The sequence below is a fragment of the Ceratotherium simum genome, chromosome 5 (assembly GCF_057802395.1).
Source record: "Ceratotherium simum simum isolate JZ-2026a chromosome 5, ASM5780239v1, whole genome shotgun sequence".
In the NCBI taxonomy this organism is placed as follows: Eukaryota; Metazoa; Chordata; class Mammalia; order Perissodactyla; family Rhinocerotidae; genus Ceratotherium; species Ceratotherium simum.
The window spans coordinates 45697501-45714664 of NC_141904.1; the positions used below are offsets into that span (position 1 = coordinate 45697501).

At 38.5% G+C, this 17164-nt stretch overlaps 1 protein-coding gene across 5 annotated transcripts in view; it reads right to left on the minus strand.

Annotated features, from left to right (window-relative positions):
• ANO10 (anoctamin 10) overlaps nucleotides 1–17164 on the minus strand; it is a 217060-nt gene that overhangs the window by 165574 nt on the left and 34322 nt on the right. For 4 of the 5 annotated variants that reach the window (XR_015552203.1, XM_087430808.1, XM_087430809.1 and 1 more), the window contains exons 5-9: nucleotides 14522–14641; nucleotides 11739–12308; nucleotides 10207–10262; nucleotides 7400–7474; nucleotides 5361–5543 (exon numbers count right to left, since the gene is read on the minus strand). Coding sequence is in view for 4 of the 5 variants with exons in the window: in XM_087430808.1 (XP_087286934.1) it covers nucleotides 5361–5543; nucleotides 7400–7474; nucleotides 10207–10262; nucleotides 11739–12308; nucleotides 14522–14641 (1004 nt within the window). In the remaining variant the exon portion in view is untranslated. The remainder of the gene's footprint in view (nucleotides 1–5360; nucleotides 5544–7399; nucleotides 7475–10206; nucleotides 10263–11738; nucleotides 12309–14521; nucleotides 14642–17164) is intronic. The other variant, XM_087430810.1, reaches the window with a different exon arrangement.

The window sequence follows — 17164 nt, forward strand, 5'->3', positions numbered from 1 at the left end:
ATTGGGTCTTAAAAAATCCCAACAGCCTATGCTCAGCTTTCAGAATTGTGCTGTTTTGGCTCATAAAGTAAAAGGTTGAGCCTCTGCAGACAAGCATAGACAATTTCTCTCAGCTATGCCGCGGGGCAGCCTCTGGAAGTCCTGCAAAGGTCTTCCGGGCATTTTTAGCACACAACACCCAGGGAGCCCCTTCCCCACACAGCAGCGTATTCCACATTCAGTGTTTCCATCCCACGAGGTGATTCTGAGTGATGGTATTTACATGTTAACACTTTTATCAGTACTTTTACACTTTTGAGTCAGTAAATTTAGCAAACCAGGGACATAATCCAATAGCAAGAAGGAAAAAAATGCAAATTGAGCAAAGTAAACAATCACATACTAAAATAAAAATGTTAACCAAGACACACTCTACCCTATTAACTACAAGTTAGCAAAGACCAACTAAGACAATTCTAAAAACCTATGTACAAACTTTTAAGAACAAAGCAGTTATTAAGAGTACTATGGTATTTCTGTGAAAATCATAATTAATTTTACATATCTAATTTATTGAATGTATGAAAACAAAGTTTTGGGTTCCAGGTGATCCATCCCACTTGCTACTCACACCACCCTTGGAGAAACATCATGTCTCAGAGTTCCCTACAATGAGCATATGACAAGGAAATAAAGTATAGAGTGAAGGCAACAAGCAGTCCACAGACATTGGGCTGGGCTGTTCTTTTCCTAAAACTGTTCTGTATTCAATATTATATTGAGAGCCTGCTAATAGCCAGGTTCTGTGTTAGAAACAGAGTTTCCATGATAAATAACATGGGGACTCTACCCTCAGTGACTGAGAAAGGAAAATTATTAGCAAATGGCACAAAAACCCTCATAAGATCATATTCAATATAATAATGTACATAAAAAAATATCGAGTGAGTAGTGATAATCATTTAAATGCAAACGATGTTCCATTAGGAAATTTATTAACATAAATGAAAATATTAAATAATTAAAGGAGATAATATGATAATCTCAACAGAAGCAAAAAAGAGTGTTTGATAAAATTTAACATCATTCACAATAAAAAACACTTAGCAAATAAGGAAAAGAATATTTTAAACTGATAAAAAGTGATCTATCTGCCAAAAACATGGAACAAACATAACACACAATGATGAAAAGACAAAAAAAATCAGGAACAAGATAAAGATTCCTGTTATAACTACTTCTACCCAAATTGTATTGAACATACTACTGAGCCCAAAAGATAACAAAAAGTATAAAGACTGAAGGAAGAAAGAAAATGGCCATTATTTATTTATAGCTGAATAGTCTACATAGAAAATCCAAACAAATACTGGAAATAATAGGAGAATTCAGCAAAGTTGCTGAGTAAAAGATAAAGAAATCAACAGCATTCCCATATACTAGCAACAAACAACTAGAAACTATTTTTAAAGAGCTACCATTTATAGGGAACAGGATAGTCTCAAACTATCTACCCACAGGTAACTTATTCACTACAAACTGAAAAAGAACCTTTGCCATCTGCCTGTCACCAGGCCAATCAAGTGATCAAACAGACAGCCCCACACAAGGTGTGGGGTGACAAGGTGACATCCATGCCTCCTGATGGTGTGCAGTGGAAGGACACCCCCAAAATCCCTGAATCCAAATCTTATGAGGAAACAATGGGACAAACTGGCTTCACAAAAGCCATGCCTTGAAAAATAAAAAAGGGGATTATTCTAGATCTGAAGTTTTCGAACTTTTTGGTCTCTGAAGCCCTAAATTCTTAAAAATTACTGAGGACACCAAAGACCTTTTGTTTATGGGAGTTATACCTAGTGATATTTACGTATTAGAAATTAAAACTCAGAACTGTAAAAGATATTTCTCATTGATTCATTTAAATAATAAGCATATTGACATAAATAAAATATTATTTGAAAAATAATTACATTTTCCAAATCAAAAAATGTTTGGTGCGGAGACACACATATTCACGTTTGTGGCAAACCTCTTTAAGGTCTAGTTTACCAGAAGGCAGCTCCTTTACTGGGGGGCAATATGTTGTTCTACTTGGAGTATTCACCGTGAAAATTCAGCCTCACGCAGCTATGCAGCTGGACACGAACTGGAGAGGGACAGCGAAGGTCTGAGGCGCTACACAGCCTTGGCCCCATGGCTGGTGGAGCAGGGTCAGCAGACCCCAGTGGATTACACCCAGTGGGGACATTATGAAGGACTTCTTTTTCCTAACTTACTCTGTCCTGCTTTTTCCAAGTTTTCTACCATGAGTGAGAAATTATTACTTTTATAATAATGTTTTTTTTTTTTTTTTTTGAGGAAGATCAGCCCTGAGCTAACATCCGTGCTAATCCTCCTCTTTTTGCTGAGGAAGACCGGCTCTGAGCTAACATCTATTGCCAATCCTCCTCCTTTTTTTTCCCCAAAGCACCAGCAGATAGTTGTATGTCATAGTTGCACATCCTTCTAGTTGCTGTATGTGGGACACAGCCTCAGCATGGCCAGAGAAGCAGTGCGTCGGTGCGCGCCCAGGATCCGAACCTGGGCCGCCAGTAGTGGAGCACGGGCACTTAACCACTAAGCCATGGGGCCGGCCCTATAATAATGTTTTTTAAGTTTCAGTCAAATTGCTTTTTCCCAAAGCTTGGCAACATTATTTTAGATGCATACATAGCAGTCAGGATGAGATTACGGAAAATACAAGTAAGTTCACTGACTTCAGTGAAGAGAAAAATGCAGCCAGGAGGAAGGATCAGTATATAGCAAACAATGATCTAGAACAAATGTGACCCAAAAGCATCTCCCGTCTCCAAATAGATGGAGAGAGTGGAAAGAGCAAATATCGGATGTCACTCCAGTGGAGAGAGTGAAGGGGAAACTTGTGAGAGGTGAGGAGAGGAAAATAGGTCAGATCATGCAGGGCCCTGCAAGCAAGGTAAGGAGCAGCCCCGTTAACCCTAGCGCTCACTCACAGACCCAGCACCTGCGAGAGAAATTAGTACACCATTTCCTTCACTTCACATCAGAGAGCCTGTGCTCAATAACAGAAAGACTCTCAACTGGAAAAGCAAAGTCTTGAATCTTGTTCCCGATTTAGTCACTGAGGGATTAATAACATAGAGCTTCAGTTGCCTATTAGTAACATGAGAAAAGCAATGCCTGCCTTGTCTTCCTCCATAAAGGTATTATCAGATGTCATGAAATGTCAAAAACGTAAGATCTGAGATTCTGGCAATGGCACCTTATTAGCATACAGTTCTTAGATGAATTAAAATTGCTTGGACGTAGGGCATATTGTTTGAATTATTGTATACCACTCACTGAGCCTGAGGAAAAGGAGCGGAAACTGGTCTGGAGAAGACTGTGGATTTGGTTTTGGGCGCTTAAGGGGAGGATGACGTTTGCCCAAACAACTCGGAGAAAAAGAAGAGCTGGAAGCAGATTCTAATTGATTCCAGGAAGAGAAGGAGGGAAGTAGAGACAACAATATGGAGAATTATTTCAAGAAACTGTGAGGGGCAGGAAAGGGACAGGACACACACAGCAGAAGATGTGAGGGGTTTGCTTGGTTTGAATAGGAGAATTGCTGGTGGTTGGGGCAGGGAAAAGGGGAAGCAGGAGATAGAGGAGCTCCAGGTGGGCCTGGTGAAATGGGGCCTTTAAGGACGAGAAAAGCGATGGAATAAAGAGGTTCGGGAAAGACTGCTACAAAAGAGTGAAGGAATTAAAATAAATATGGCCAGAAACACCACTCCCCAGAACAAGCAAGGAATGGATTCTGACACACTGTGAATTAGACTGAGTTTGTAACCCACAGGAAGCAGCACTCAAACAATTAAGGCAACATGGCTCCACATTCTGCCCACAGACTTCTTTTCTTAACTCTTCCTGCGTGTGTGTGTGTGTGTGTGTGTGTGTGAGAGAGAGAGAGAGAGAGAGAGACACTTCATGTATAAACATAAATAGTGTTGCTGATCAAGATGTGCTGTAGGTTTATACTTTGAATCATCTTCTCCTCCAAACACAGCAATGACAGAAAATGCTAGTGCATATACGTATATTTTAAGCAAAAGATGTACCACCACTCAAAAGCAAGAAAATCAACTGCATAAGCAAGAAATGGAACAAAAGGCAAGATGGTAAGCAGGAGCCTGGCTAGGCTTCAAGTCCACGGGCCGGCGAGGTGGCCAGGATCCGTATCCCGTGAGGCACAGGAACCAAAGGCACTCTAGTCCTCTGCAGTGTAACTGGAACCAGCTATTTGAGCAAACCAGGGGCTCAGACAGTGGTCCCTTGATCCTGAAAGGGGGCTGAAAAAAGCCACAACTGATGCCCTGGAACTACACCTTCTGTCTACAGCATGCTACCTACTGGCTCTGTGACTGGCTCTGCAAAATTGCCAACATCACCACAAGGTGGGAGCTCTGGGCTACAAACACCTGGTTCTGGACTAGGAGGCCCAGGGAGGCAACTGAAAACATAAAACAGGGAGAAGTAAGCAGAGAGAGAAAGAGAATAAACTCCTACTCAAGATGAACATACAAACTAAAATTCTTTAGCATATTAGAAAAACTATGAAAGTCAGCCAAGAAATTTAATAATCAGAAGACTAATTTCATTCCTGATGAAAAACAAGACTAGGAAAGTTTAACAATAATGGACCTTCACTGAATGAGCCACTGAAGGATCAATTTCACTAAGAAGAATACCATACCAAGACAGAAGGTTCAGGATATAAGAAACAATGACCTAAAGCAAGCATGACCCCAACATCCCCCTCCTAACGCAGTCAGAGCTCAATAAAAGTTTGTTGAATACACGGTTAGGTTTTATGAATCTTCAATGATCTACTCGTAATTCCTAAAAATAACTCAGAATAATTCTCTGTCTTAAAGGAACCATTTTATACTTATAATACCACTAAGTAATTTAAACTATAAATTAATCTTCAGACTGGCATTCTATTTTTAGCTATGGGCTATCATCTTAGAGTTTGAAGTGTCAAGAGCAAACAGTGCTGCTGCCTCTCCACGGCCATCTCCTCTCTCCCTTGCTCTGTCATCTTTGCAGCAACTATCCCCACCACCCTCGGCAGAGCAGCCACATAATTCGCCAAACTCATCCTTTGGTGTTGTTGGGCATAACTTCAGTTTCAAGACAGCATCAATGCACAGTTCCATCTTTTTAACTTTAAAGTAGTTCATGGCGAAGAATCTGGCTGGAAAGCACTTAACAAAACAGTCACATCTGAGACAATGAGTGGATACATATTTGTTGAACTCAGTACATGACTGTTCTCACTTTCAGTCAATGTTTAATTCAGCAATATTCAAACTTACCAAATAGGTTCCCATCTGCTTTTCCAAGACGACTTGTTCATACAATGTAGCATCGATGTCTTCCTTTAAAGCCTGTACCTTCCTCTTCACCTGCACGTGGTGCTTCCTTTGGAGCCAATATGGAAGAAGAGATTCCACAATCTGGTTAAGGATCTGGGAGGTAATCAGGAGAGTGGCCAAGCTCTAAAGAGAAGCACATAAATGATATTTGGCAATGTTACTTAATAAAACCATAGCATGTATACAATTATGCAACAAATAAAATGGAATCCTCAACAAAGAGTATACTGTTACGTTACAAAAACTAGAACAGAAAAGCTAGGTGTTAGAATGATGTTTCCAATTTACTGTTTTTTCAAGGAAAGACAGACTAAAATACAAAAAGATTATAATACAAATAAGATGATAACAAAAAATAAACCAGTTATGAGTCAGCAAGAGAACGAATTAACTTGCATTCGTGTTTTTTGCTATCTCATTCTGGCTACAATATATGAATCTAAATGATGTTGCCAACTTGGAGAAAAAATAGTTTGGTTACAACTTAAAAAAATATGCAACTAATACATCCTACCTCACTGTAGAAAACTTAGAAAATAGGGGAAAAAATCACCCATAATTCCACAACCATGAGAGACCACTGCTAACATCTTAAATATTTCTTTCTAATCATACATAAAAATAAAACTAGAATCATCCTAAATGTATACAGCTTTCTATATTTCTCTTCTCACTTAATATATTGTGAGCACTTTTCCGTGTCATTAAAAATTCTTTTTTACTTGGCCCATGCACTATTGTTGAATATAAGTATTATTCCCAACCTGCACTATTATCAATGCTGCTCCTTGGATACCTCTGTACATGGACCCCCCATCTCTGATGGTTTACTAGGGATGGATTACAATTCTTGGCAAAGCTGCCCAAGTGGTTTCCAGAGGTGTTGTGTCAATTTCCACTTTCCCTAGATGGATATCAGTGTTTCCATCACACACCACCTTTGCTAGTTTTAAAATTCTATTTTTTAAACAGTCCTCTTCCATTCCCCTGACCCCTGTTAAATAAAGGAGACTCTCTAAAGTATAAGCAATGAGAAGTCATACCCAACTAATATACTAATGCTGGAACTAAAGAACGTATGAACTTATCAATTTCAAATGTATTATTTGGAACTTTCTCATTTTTCAAAAATAAGTTTTAAAAAGTAGTAATACATCTAGTATATTTTGTATAACTATAGTATAGTTCTTAAGAGCACAACATTTAATTTTACTTTTATGTAAGCTGTTAGAATGATAACTACAAAATCTTTTAACTTTCTCTGTTACACAAATTTTTTAATTTCCTGAAAAATGATCCCAAGCTATATTTACAGTAGTAATAAAATACAATAATAATAATTATTAAGAAGCCTAGGCTTTGAAACTCTGCTCACTAATGATCCCAGTATATTAAAACCAGGAAGAAACAGCCCTTATTGATAGCTGGCTCTGGTATAAAAAAGAGAATTTAGAAAGCAATAATGTATACTATATTTATTATTCACTCTTATGTGATCCAGAAATGGCAACAGAACAAAATATGTCAGACTTAAACATTTCAGAAAAGATATAGAACTGCATAGGATCTGCTGGTCTCTAAAGTTGAACAACTTATTAACTTAAAAGTGAAATGTGTAAGACATTTAAGACTATACCAATCACTGCCCACCCTGAGACACACACAAAAGTTCAATTAACGAACACATTTTTGCGTTAGAATTGTTTTTACAAGCTTTGATATGAACTATATATTTGATTTTACTGCCCTAATATGATTAAATTTGCAAGTTGGTTAGCTTCAACTATTTCCTTTTCAGTTGAGTACAACACATAGTGTAACTGTTAATGGTTTTTTCATTTAGAATTGGGCTTCGAAGCATACAAAATTTAATAATTTTATTTGTAAAAATAATAATGGGAAGACAATTACATCACCTGAATATAGGAAACCATGTCTAAAACCTAAAAAATTGATACCTTTCTGTTATTCACACTCACCTGACGCAAAAGCTTCATATCCCTCAGGACAAAGGCAATGTAGAAGAGTGAGGCAAAGCAATTTAGAAAGTTGAACTGCCAAAAAAAGACAGCAATATTTAATACTGCTTCACAGTATTTTATTACTACTGTAAATATAGCATTTAAAAACATAATGAATCTAAACACCATTTATCAAGCCACCCTGTGGCAGGCATCCCATGTGTAAAGCAGAGGAAGATGGGCACGGATGTTAGCCCAGGGCCAATCTTCCTCAGCAAAAAAAAAAAAAAAAAAGAGGAGGATTGGCAACAGATGTTAGCTCAGAGCTAATCTTCCTCACCAAAAAAATTTAAAAATTAAAAAAATTTAAAAAGAAAACATAATGAGGTATGTGGAAGATAAACTAACACATGGACAAAGAGAACAGATTAGTGGTTACCAGAGGGGAAGGGGGTTGGGGAATGGGCATAAGGGGTAAAGGGGCACATTTATATGGTGACTGACAAATGATAACGTACAACTGAAATTTCACAATGTTATAAACTATTATGAGCTCCAAAAAAAAAAAGTAACGAGGGAGTTCCAGTCAGCTAAGACGACATAGACTTGTTTCTCCCTACTCCTCCTCACTAAGCACATCTATAAACTCTGGAAATAACACAAAAGGCAACCAAACGAGAACTCTGAAAGGTGCTAAGAAAAAGACAAACTGGTTTGGGACTCCAGGACTGAAGGACAATACAGCACCAGTGCATCTTACACTTCTACTACACTCTTGCAAAAGAAGGAGACCAAGGCCCAGCATTTCCCACCCCCAGCCTAGTAACCCACACAACCCAGGTAGGCTCATTCCCTGTTCACCCCCGCTTAGAATAGGAGTCCCGATAACAGGGGAGCCCAGCAGAACTGACTAGGGAGACTGATCAGGAACCTTCACTAACAATAAACTGCCAGGGGAAGTGCTCTCCTTCCCTCCTGCCCTCCTGGGGCTGATGCTCCCCCACCCCACAGAGAGATAACAGGATGGCCAGGCAGTGCCAAGCAAGAGAGACCTGCCATAACAATCGGCCAGGCCTGGGAAGCATCTTTGTCACCAAGGGCCTGAGACTCCTCTGCCATGCCCAGACACACAGTTCAGGGCTGGGGATCCCACCACCAAAGTGCCATTTCTTCAAGTGGTTCCCCTGCTCAAGAACCTGCAACCATCCCCTGCACTAATGGGTGTCCTTTCTGCCTCCCAGCGCCATGCTGGCTACTTCCTGCTTAGCAGCATCACTGCTGAGACAAAAGACTGCTCTGTGTTCAGAGTGAGGACTGAATGAGTGAGGGAATGGGGGGTACTGGAGAGAGTGAGCAGTAAGATGAGTACAGCCACAGCATAGGGGTGGGAGTGCCAAGTTAGGCCAGAAGTTGAAAAGCAGAAGCTTGGGAGGGCTGAAAACACTCTCCCCATAAGATTAAAAAGGAAGGGAGAGCCCTAAGAAACACAACTGGAGGCTAGCAGAATGTACCTTAGGCGTCTTTCCACAGGCAGTTACCTGACATTATACCTGGCATGGTCAGAGAACAAGTCTCACAAATAACAGAAGTCTTTCAGACCAATGGAGTGTTTCACCTCAAGGGCAAAAGCTCCAGGTTACAGTCTGTTTGAATGAACTTTATAAGGCGTTACATGTTCCCCTGCTTTCTTACACAGAGAACACAGAACGTAATACCTCCTTGCTGAGTCAGCACCAACATTTTGAATGTCCACTATTTCCCAGTGCTAGAATGAGTCCTTCAGAGCCTTTTTACATAGGTATGGCCGCCTACCCCTTTTCTAACGTCCAAATTGCTAAAATTGTTGAATTCTTATTATCTATTTACGACAGGTTTTCTAGTTCCTTCCCTGCTCTTGCCTTTATCAATTTACCTACTTCCAGAAACCTAATCACCTTCCTAATGATTTCTGATATTTTAAGGACTGAAAAACCAGTAAATAAGCTTCTCAGAACGATTTCTACAGCTGGAACAAAGGCTCTTTCTAAGTGAGGGCCTGGATCCCTCTCTTGGGATAAAGTACACGGACTATGTTAAATCAATTCCAGTTGATAGTTCAGAGGACTCTTTTTTCTGTTATTTTTAATTTTTATTTATTTATGTATTTTTATTGAATAAGATGAGTTTATAATATTATATTTCAGGTGTTCAGAGGACTCTTTACGCACCTTCCTTGATTCTCAGCTATAGTACAGATGGCTGGGGTAATCTCCTTATAAACAAGGCACTTTCAAGCTGGTACTTTGTTATTTATAATAACGGTGGGAAGAGGGACAACGTGTGAGCTTTCACACAAACTGCAAGCAGGTTGCACAATGCCTACTCTCCATCTCTTTCCTCCTACCCATCAAAACATGCTGGGAATCTCCTGGACTTAGGAAATTTCTTTGACAAAATTTCTTAAAATAATAATTTAATGTTCCATCACTAAACATAATTGTGGGTAACGGGAAGGAACGTTGAACAGTGAAACATTCAAAGAAGTCACCAAAAGGAAAATAATAGAAACATGTCTGTGAAGTGATCAATTAGCTTTTTAAATAACTGGAAATTGGCTATAATAGTAATTTCTATATTTGAAGTCTTACACCACGTGCACATTTGTAATAAGACTATTGGATGTATATGTAAACACACTATCAATCAATCCTTGCCTACTTGTACAAAGTATATTAACTATCATCTTTTAAATTAGAAGCAAGTCTGCATATTTACATTCCTAAATATTAAATAGTATGCATTAGTTTCATAATTAAAATGGAATTGTATACAAAAACTCTACTTACCACTAAAACTTTCAGAATTAGGTGATTCTGGTAGGCAGATTCCAATCTGTGATTCTCTAAAATATTAAAAGGAGAGGTAATGTCTCTCAGGTAAGAAAGCAACATGGGAGCACTGTCATGAAGTACAGTGAGACTTCTGCTGAGGCACAGGCGTCCAACAACAGAGCCGCGGTCAGTAAATGTGCTAGGCTGTCAATCACTATCGCTTACCACTGAGAACATCAAACAAGGAAGAAACTAAATTTAGGACACATTTCTCGTGGTACTGCAATCACACTGTGGTCTGAAATTATTTTTAAAATATTACTGCAACAAAGAAATGTAGGATGTGTTGGCAAATGATCGCCTCGACAGCCAGCCAGAAAAAGACCCTGAATAAGTGGTGATAGAAAAATTGATAGCAACCTCTAAAAAGTAGGGCAATAAGTAGGGCAATAAGATTTCTGAAAATGTGGCTTACAAGGCTTAACTTAAAGGGAAACTCAAATTTCCATCTGCAGCTAGGAAAAGGAAACACTGTGCAGGTCCCAAGACAGCAGGGCCAAAGGACAAAAACGAAGATTCTGAAGAGATGTATCATCTTGCACAGGGAGGCAGTGCTAGGCTGACCTGGATTTGAACCCCAACTCAGCTACTCAGCCACTGTCTGACCTTGGGCAAGTCACTTAACCTGCTGATACTCAGCCTACTCCCCTACAAAACAGGGTTGACACTACCCTCCCCCCAGGGTCACTGTCAGGATTTGAAATAGTACAAAACCTTAGCCCAGTATCAGCACAAGGAAAGCTCTCAACAGAGTAGCTATTATTGCTATACAACTAATAAAAATACTTTAAAATATCTTTATCGTCCATGAAGTTAAGGCTTAGGCTTCTTCCTTGGGAATAATACAGCATCTTTATTTGTTTGAATGAATAAATAAAGAGTATATGGCCTATCAAGACCATTTTTAAACTATAACCAAGTCCCTCTTTTACCACAGATACACACAAGAACACCCGCCTTCGCTGAGCTCAACAGTAGTCCTCGATACTCCACACAACTAGAAAATTGGTTCTCAGATACTAGACAGTTCATTTGGCCAGAGTATCATGAAGATAATTCAATCTATGTTACCCTCAGCATAAAACACACTATTATAGTATTAAGAGCACAGGTTTTAGATACAGAGAGGTCTGGATTAGCCTGGCTTTACAATTTGCTGTCTGAACCTTGTTAATTCTCAGTATCTTCATCCATAAAATGGTGAAATAACTTCTATTTCATGGTGTCCTGAGAAGGTGAAAATGAGATACTATGGATAAAGTGCTTAGCTGGGCACCTAGAACATAGTAACTAACATTCAATAAATGAGAGCTCTGACAGCTACGATGTGGAGATCAGAGCTCACAAAGCCAATGAACTTTTCCTTATGTCTCTATAATAAGCCAGGAGCAACAACTTCTTTGCAAGATAGCAGTTATAGGAATCCTATGATCTAAGCAGTACTTCTTATAGGAAATAAGAAATAAATACAAAGCATCAAGTCTTACCCCATGAAGTTAAAAACTCGGCAGCGTATCGATAGAGACGGTTCATGATCTCAATCACAATGGCATAGATGATGCTGGGCACATAGAGCAAGACACTGGTCCACTCGGACCCACTGTCCTCGTATATATCCAAGGCCCAGGCCTCCATGTCAAAGTAAATCATCATGACATACAGAGAGAAATAGAGACAGAGGCACACAAACGGCAGAGAGACCAGGTAAATGCGCAACTGTCTCTTGTAGCTGGGATACAGAGGTTCCTCTCTGCCAGTGACGAGATTGATACCCAGGACCCCATGAAATCCCGGCCGGGGCTCCTCAAATTGCCTCTTCATGACCAGTGTCCCCCACCTGTAGGTCATACTGGCACAGCCACGCTTCCACACTTCCAGGATCACTGTGGACCAGATCAGGTTGAAGGAGGCGAAGATCACGTACTTGTCATAGTCTTCCCACGCAAACATGTAGTAAGGTAACCCAATGACCGCCATAGGGATTAAGGCAAAAGTGAAATATTCCAAAAATCCAAAGTAAAGAGCAATTGTTTCCCCAAAGTAGCCACGAATACTGTCTACAATGGAAGGAAAAAAAGACCTTAAGTACAGACCACCAAAGACTTTTTTTTTTATCATTTCAAATAAGCTTATTCATTTTTTCAGTTAAGTGGGGATCATTTAATACCCTCATATTATTAAATAACCTCATATTAATAACCTCCCAATCAGTGTGTGACAGTAAATCTATCCTCCATGCATTACAAAGACCCCCACTTATCTGTATAGTAAGCCTGACACTTTCCCCAGTGTAGGGCCCAGGACACAGCTGCTGGGGGTACCCTGCCAGGCACCCTGGGTCTGTTTCTTCTTTGCTTCCTCATCTGGTGGATGCCTTCTTCCCAAAGAAAAACTCAGCTTGGAGCTTGTCCCAAATCTCCAAGGTCCTAGTTTAACTTCAGCCATAGCCAATGAACCATTTTAATTTGGGGGTTTAATTTATGCTCCTTACTTTTCGCGTACTTTAATATTATAGTTATAGCTGTTCTTTTGAACGAGGACTCCCCAACCATAGTATCTTGCTCCCCCTACTCAAAAATATAAGTTTTCATCAATGTGTCACAGTAAATTTTTCAGTACACTGAAGAAAAATTATTCAAAAGCACAAAACAATATTCTACACGTTAACTTCTAGAACAGCCATAGAACACATTTATCTATACCTTCCTAAAAGGACCGGGCAGAAGAAGGGCCAAGCAACATTACTGTTACTATTCTGTGAACTTGACACAAGCTAATTAACTCCAGAGAGGTCACAATCACTGCATTCTTTGCCAGCCGCATCTACATGGGGTGTAAAAGCACCCTGCACTGGCACCAGGGTGTGAGGCGGGGGGTAGGGGAGGTATAGTAGTCGAAGTTATTATTTCTTGGTTAATTATATGCAGTTAAAACATTTTTCTTTAAGATAATGTGTCAGATCAGTCAATGGAGATGGGTTAGAGTAAACAAGGATAAGCTATTTTCCCCTATCCTTAATTCTTCTAGCTAACCCAGTAGCACGTTAAAACAGTGGGTATGATGAAGTCACCTCAAATCTGAATCAGGTCAACAGACATTCAAGCAATGAAGAAAAAAGTTCTCATGGTTCAGGGCTCTAAGTCAGACCACCTCCCTCTTTTGATCTAAGGGGAAGTTCAAAATTTGCCTGTGCCCCAGCTACCATCCCCCGTCCCAGCACTCCCAGAGGCCTCAACCCTACTACCACAAGCACGCTCAGACCTCACCATCAACCCACTTTCCCCCTCACTTTCTAAGAAGTAGCTACTGGATACTGTCACAAGTCCTAGAGGCAGTATTTAAATTTACTGCCACCTAAATGCCAAACAAAGCGACAAAAATGTCATAAGTGAAACATAAAATGACCTGGAACTATCACTTGGAACTATCAAAAACAAATCGTTTCCTTTCAAAGAATACACGAAAAAATTCAAAATGCAATTTCAAAATTTGATCTTAAAAACAATTTTTATTCACTGTTACAATATTATAACAGTTGTTTTCAGAAACGGAAATTAGAAAGAAATTATTTTAGAGGGATTCCTTTAAACCAAGTCAAAAGAGAAATGTCCTTTAAAGAAAAACTGATAGTAATGCTTTTGGTGAAATCTACCAACTTAAATATAATCCTTATGCTTAAAAAACATAAGTAAACCAAAAAATTTAAACATTCATATTGATATAAGTTTACACAAAATAATGTTCAACACACACCAAACAAATTAATGGTTATTCTTATAACTGTATTCAGAGAAAATGTATAGATCCAGTAATACACACCAAGATACTTATAAACTACCTCAAAAGATGTTTAGGCCTGCTAGTCTGCCCCTAAGAAGGAGCACAGCTTGGCCCACTCCAAATTATTAGCTCTAAAGAAACAGAAAATTTCAAATACGAAGGATTCACAAGCTAAATTCTTATAAAATCTGTTCTACTTCTACTCTGACACAAACTCACGAAGACCACTCTGAATTGCCTGTGTTGATGAAATTTAGTGAAAGTCTGTAATTCAGTTCATCTAAAATGGTATTAGAAATAAAATGCATAAATAACTAGGTCAGGTAACCCATCTTATCCCCCCTCCCCAATTTTTTCCCACACGTAGCTGGTGAGCCCTGCCTAGCAGAGTATTAAATATCTACCCAAGAGGGATTAACGCCACTGCTGAATCGTGATTTCTCATTAGCAGGTCTTCTTCTTCTCTAAGAGAACCGGTATTGATACATACCTATGGGCTGATACTTTAAAGCAAACCGAGTATACCAGCTGTCCTCAAGCTTCTTCAGGGCTTCATTATCATGCAGTGGAAACACCTGAATCACGATGCCAGACGTGAGCAATCTTCTCACTGCAGAGGGAAAATGCGCCAAACTGCATAAAACGGAATTCAGATTGCTCATGACATGCTTGATCAAATGCTATAAAGACACTCCAGTAAGAGAGGAGTGCTACACAAAGATTGATGCTATACTGCCTACTCCAAAGGTGGATATGCTTTTGTCCTTCAGAATGTGAATATCTTTAGTATTTTGACTATGAAAGCAATACAAGTTGATGTAAAATTTTAAACCATACAGAAATGTACACATTAGAATTGGAGAGGCTCCAGTTATTTTCTCTCTCACAGAAATTAACCACTGTAAATAGCTACTAAGTATAAAACCGGACTTCAAAACATACATCCATAAATATATATTTTAAAAATGGTGTCATTCCATACACATTATATACAATGTTTTATAATCTTTTCTTACATAGTTGTATGTAATGAATATTTTTCAGTGCCAATATAAATAGAACATGAAATGTCCTTTTTAACAGTATAGTATTTCCTTGTATAAAGTGGTATAATTTAACTAATCCTCTATTAAAAAAATACTTGTTTCCTTTTTTTTGCTATTATAAATATAAAATTCTTGTACATATACCTTTTCCTACCTGTCTACTATTTCCTCATTATACACAATTAGAACTAGAATTGCAAGGTCCAAGAGTATGTCTTTTAAATTTGGACACATATTATAAAACTGCCTCTAGAAAAATTTTACCAATCTGTCCTCCCACTAGGTAAGAAAATGTTTAGTTCCTTTCATTCTTGTTGATACTGAATATTTTCAAAATCATTTTCGTCTTTTCTAATCCGATAACAAAGGCTTAAATTTACAAACAGCAAATATCGAAATCAAATAAAGACTTCCTACTTTCAGCAGTCATTTGACTAGTATGATTTTAACACTCATGCAAATATCTGAAAGAGACAAATGAATTTAACCACAGACAATATCCTCTGGAAATATAAAAAAGAATGGGGCATTCTCTCATCCACAATTACTTAGAGTGACTCACTGGGAGGGTCTTCAGGTCTTTAACAGAAAGTGTTCAGCAGACATGGAAAACTTATGCCCTATTTGGGGAGATGGAGTACTTTCATACAAGTTCCTAGTATAGTCTCTTACTAAAGAATATGGCTGCTTATAAGACTAAATTTGCATCAAGAAAGGATGCTTTGCTGTTTTCATCCACTGATAAGCTTTGAGCCTTTAAGATTTATCAGCTCATCTCTTCTAAGGGCTGCCTCCCTTATCTCCTATCTACTTTGTCACCAAAGACAGGCGATGAGCATATCAAGCAACAGGCCCTTCACTGAGGATAGCAAATTAATGAGTGCAGCGTGAAAGAGAAACATCATTCACGGTTTCACTGCAGAAATACCACGTATAACAGAGAGAGACGGTATTCTTAGGACAGATGCCCTATCACAAAATCTTCAGAGTAATTGAAAAGCAAACCTAACTTCTTAGAAATGAAAAATAATAAAGCGAAGATAACTAACAATAGGAAAAAGTCTGGGTCTGAAAAAAAAGATTCTTAATAGATGGTTCTTCTTACAATAATATCTCATACCTAAGTTATACAGAGGGGAAAAGTCTTCAAAAGCTAGGGTTGTGATGAAATCCTCCTTCTTAATGCTTGAAAATGGTATACACTCAAAATACCAGTAACTAGGCTAAAAAGGTATACGGCTTAAGTTATAAGAGCCTCTGGTGCTGTCAAATCCATTTTTTAATATTTTTACTCTAAAGTGTTTCAGTGGATTCTTCTTCAGCTAACATGAGTGAAAGTTGATCACTCACAACTATTCTGATTCTCATCTTGTATTTGGGTATGCACAGCTGCACCTTATTCTTTCCTCTATTACTATCCTTTTCAACGACTACATCAAGTTTTTTAACTTCAAGCTGACTTACAGCATCAAAATTATTATTTTACTATTTCTAAAGTTCTTTTATAAAGATGGCTCCATTCTACTATAGAAGACTTTCCAGGCAGACATAAAAACCAGGTTGTATACTTCTAAAAATAGGACTGTGAACCGAGGGACCTAGAGAAACTAGAAAGCCGCAGGTCCTAAATTACTGGGCTTCTCTTCGCCATCAATGCCAAAAGCATGGTTCTGGTTTCAGCTTCTAAAAATAGAGGTTTTTGGGGTTTTTTTAATCCTTTAACTTTCTCATGTCAGCTAAGAATGTAATTAACATGAGCCTTACCTTCAAAGGAAAATATGATGCTGTGCAGGCCTATTTAAAGAAAAGAACAACTTCAACCAAGATTCCTTCCTTCAAGAATGCTGAATGATCTGTTATCAAGCACTAGGGTTATTATTATTACAGCCATTTAACAATTAGCTAAACAAACCCAAATCTAATTTAAGGGAGGCTGTAAGTAACCTGGCTTATAGTAGGACCCTCTTAATTAAACAGTGCAATAACAATACTAATACAGTAATGTTTCTGTCTTTGGTTAATGTGACGTGTTTACTTCAAAAGTAAAAACAAAAATCTCTCTCACAACTCCTTACAGTATCTCTGTG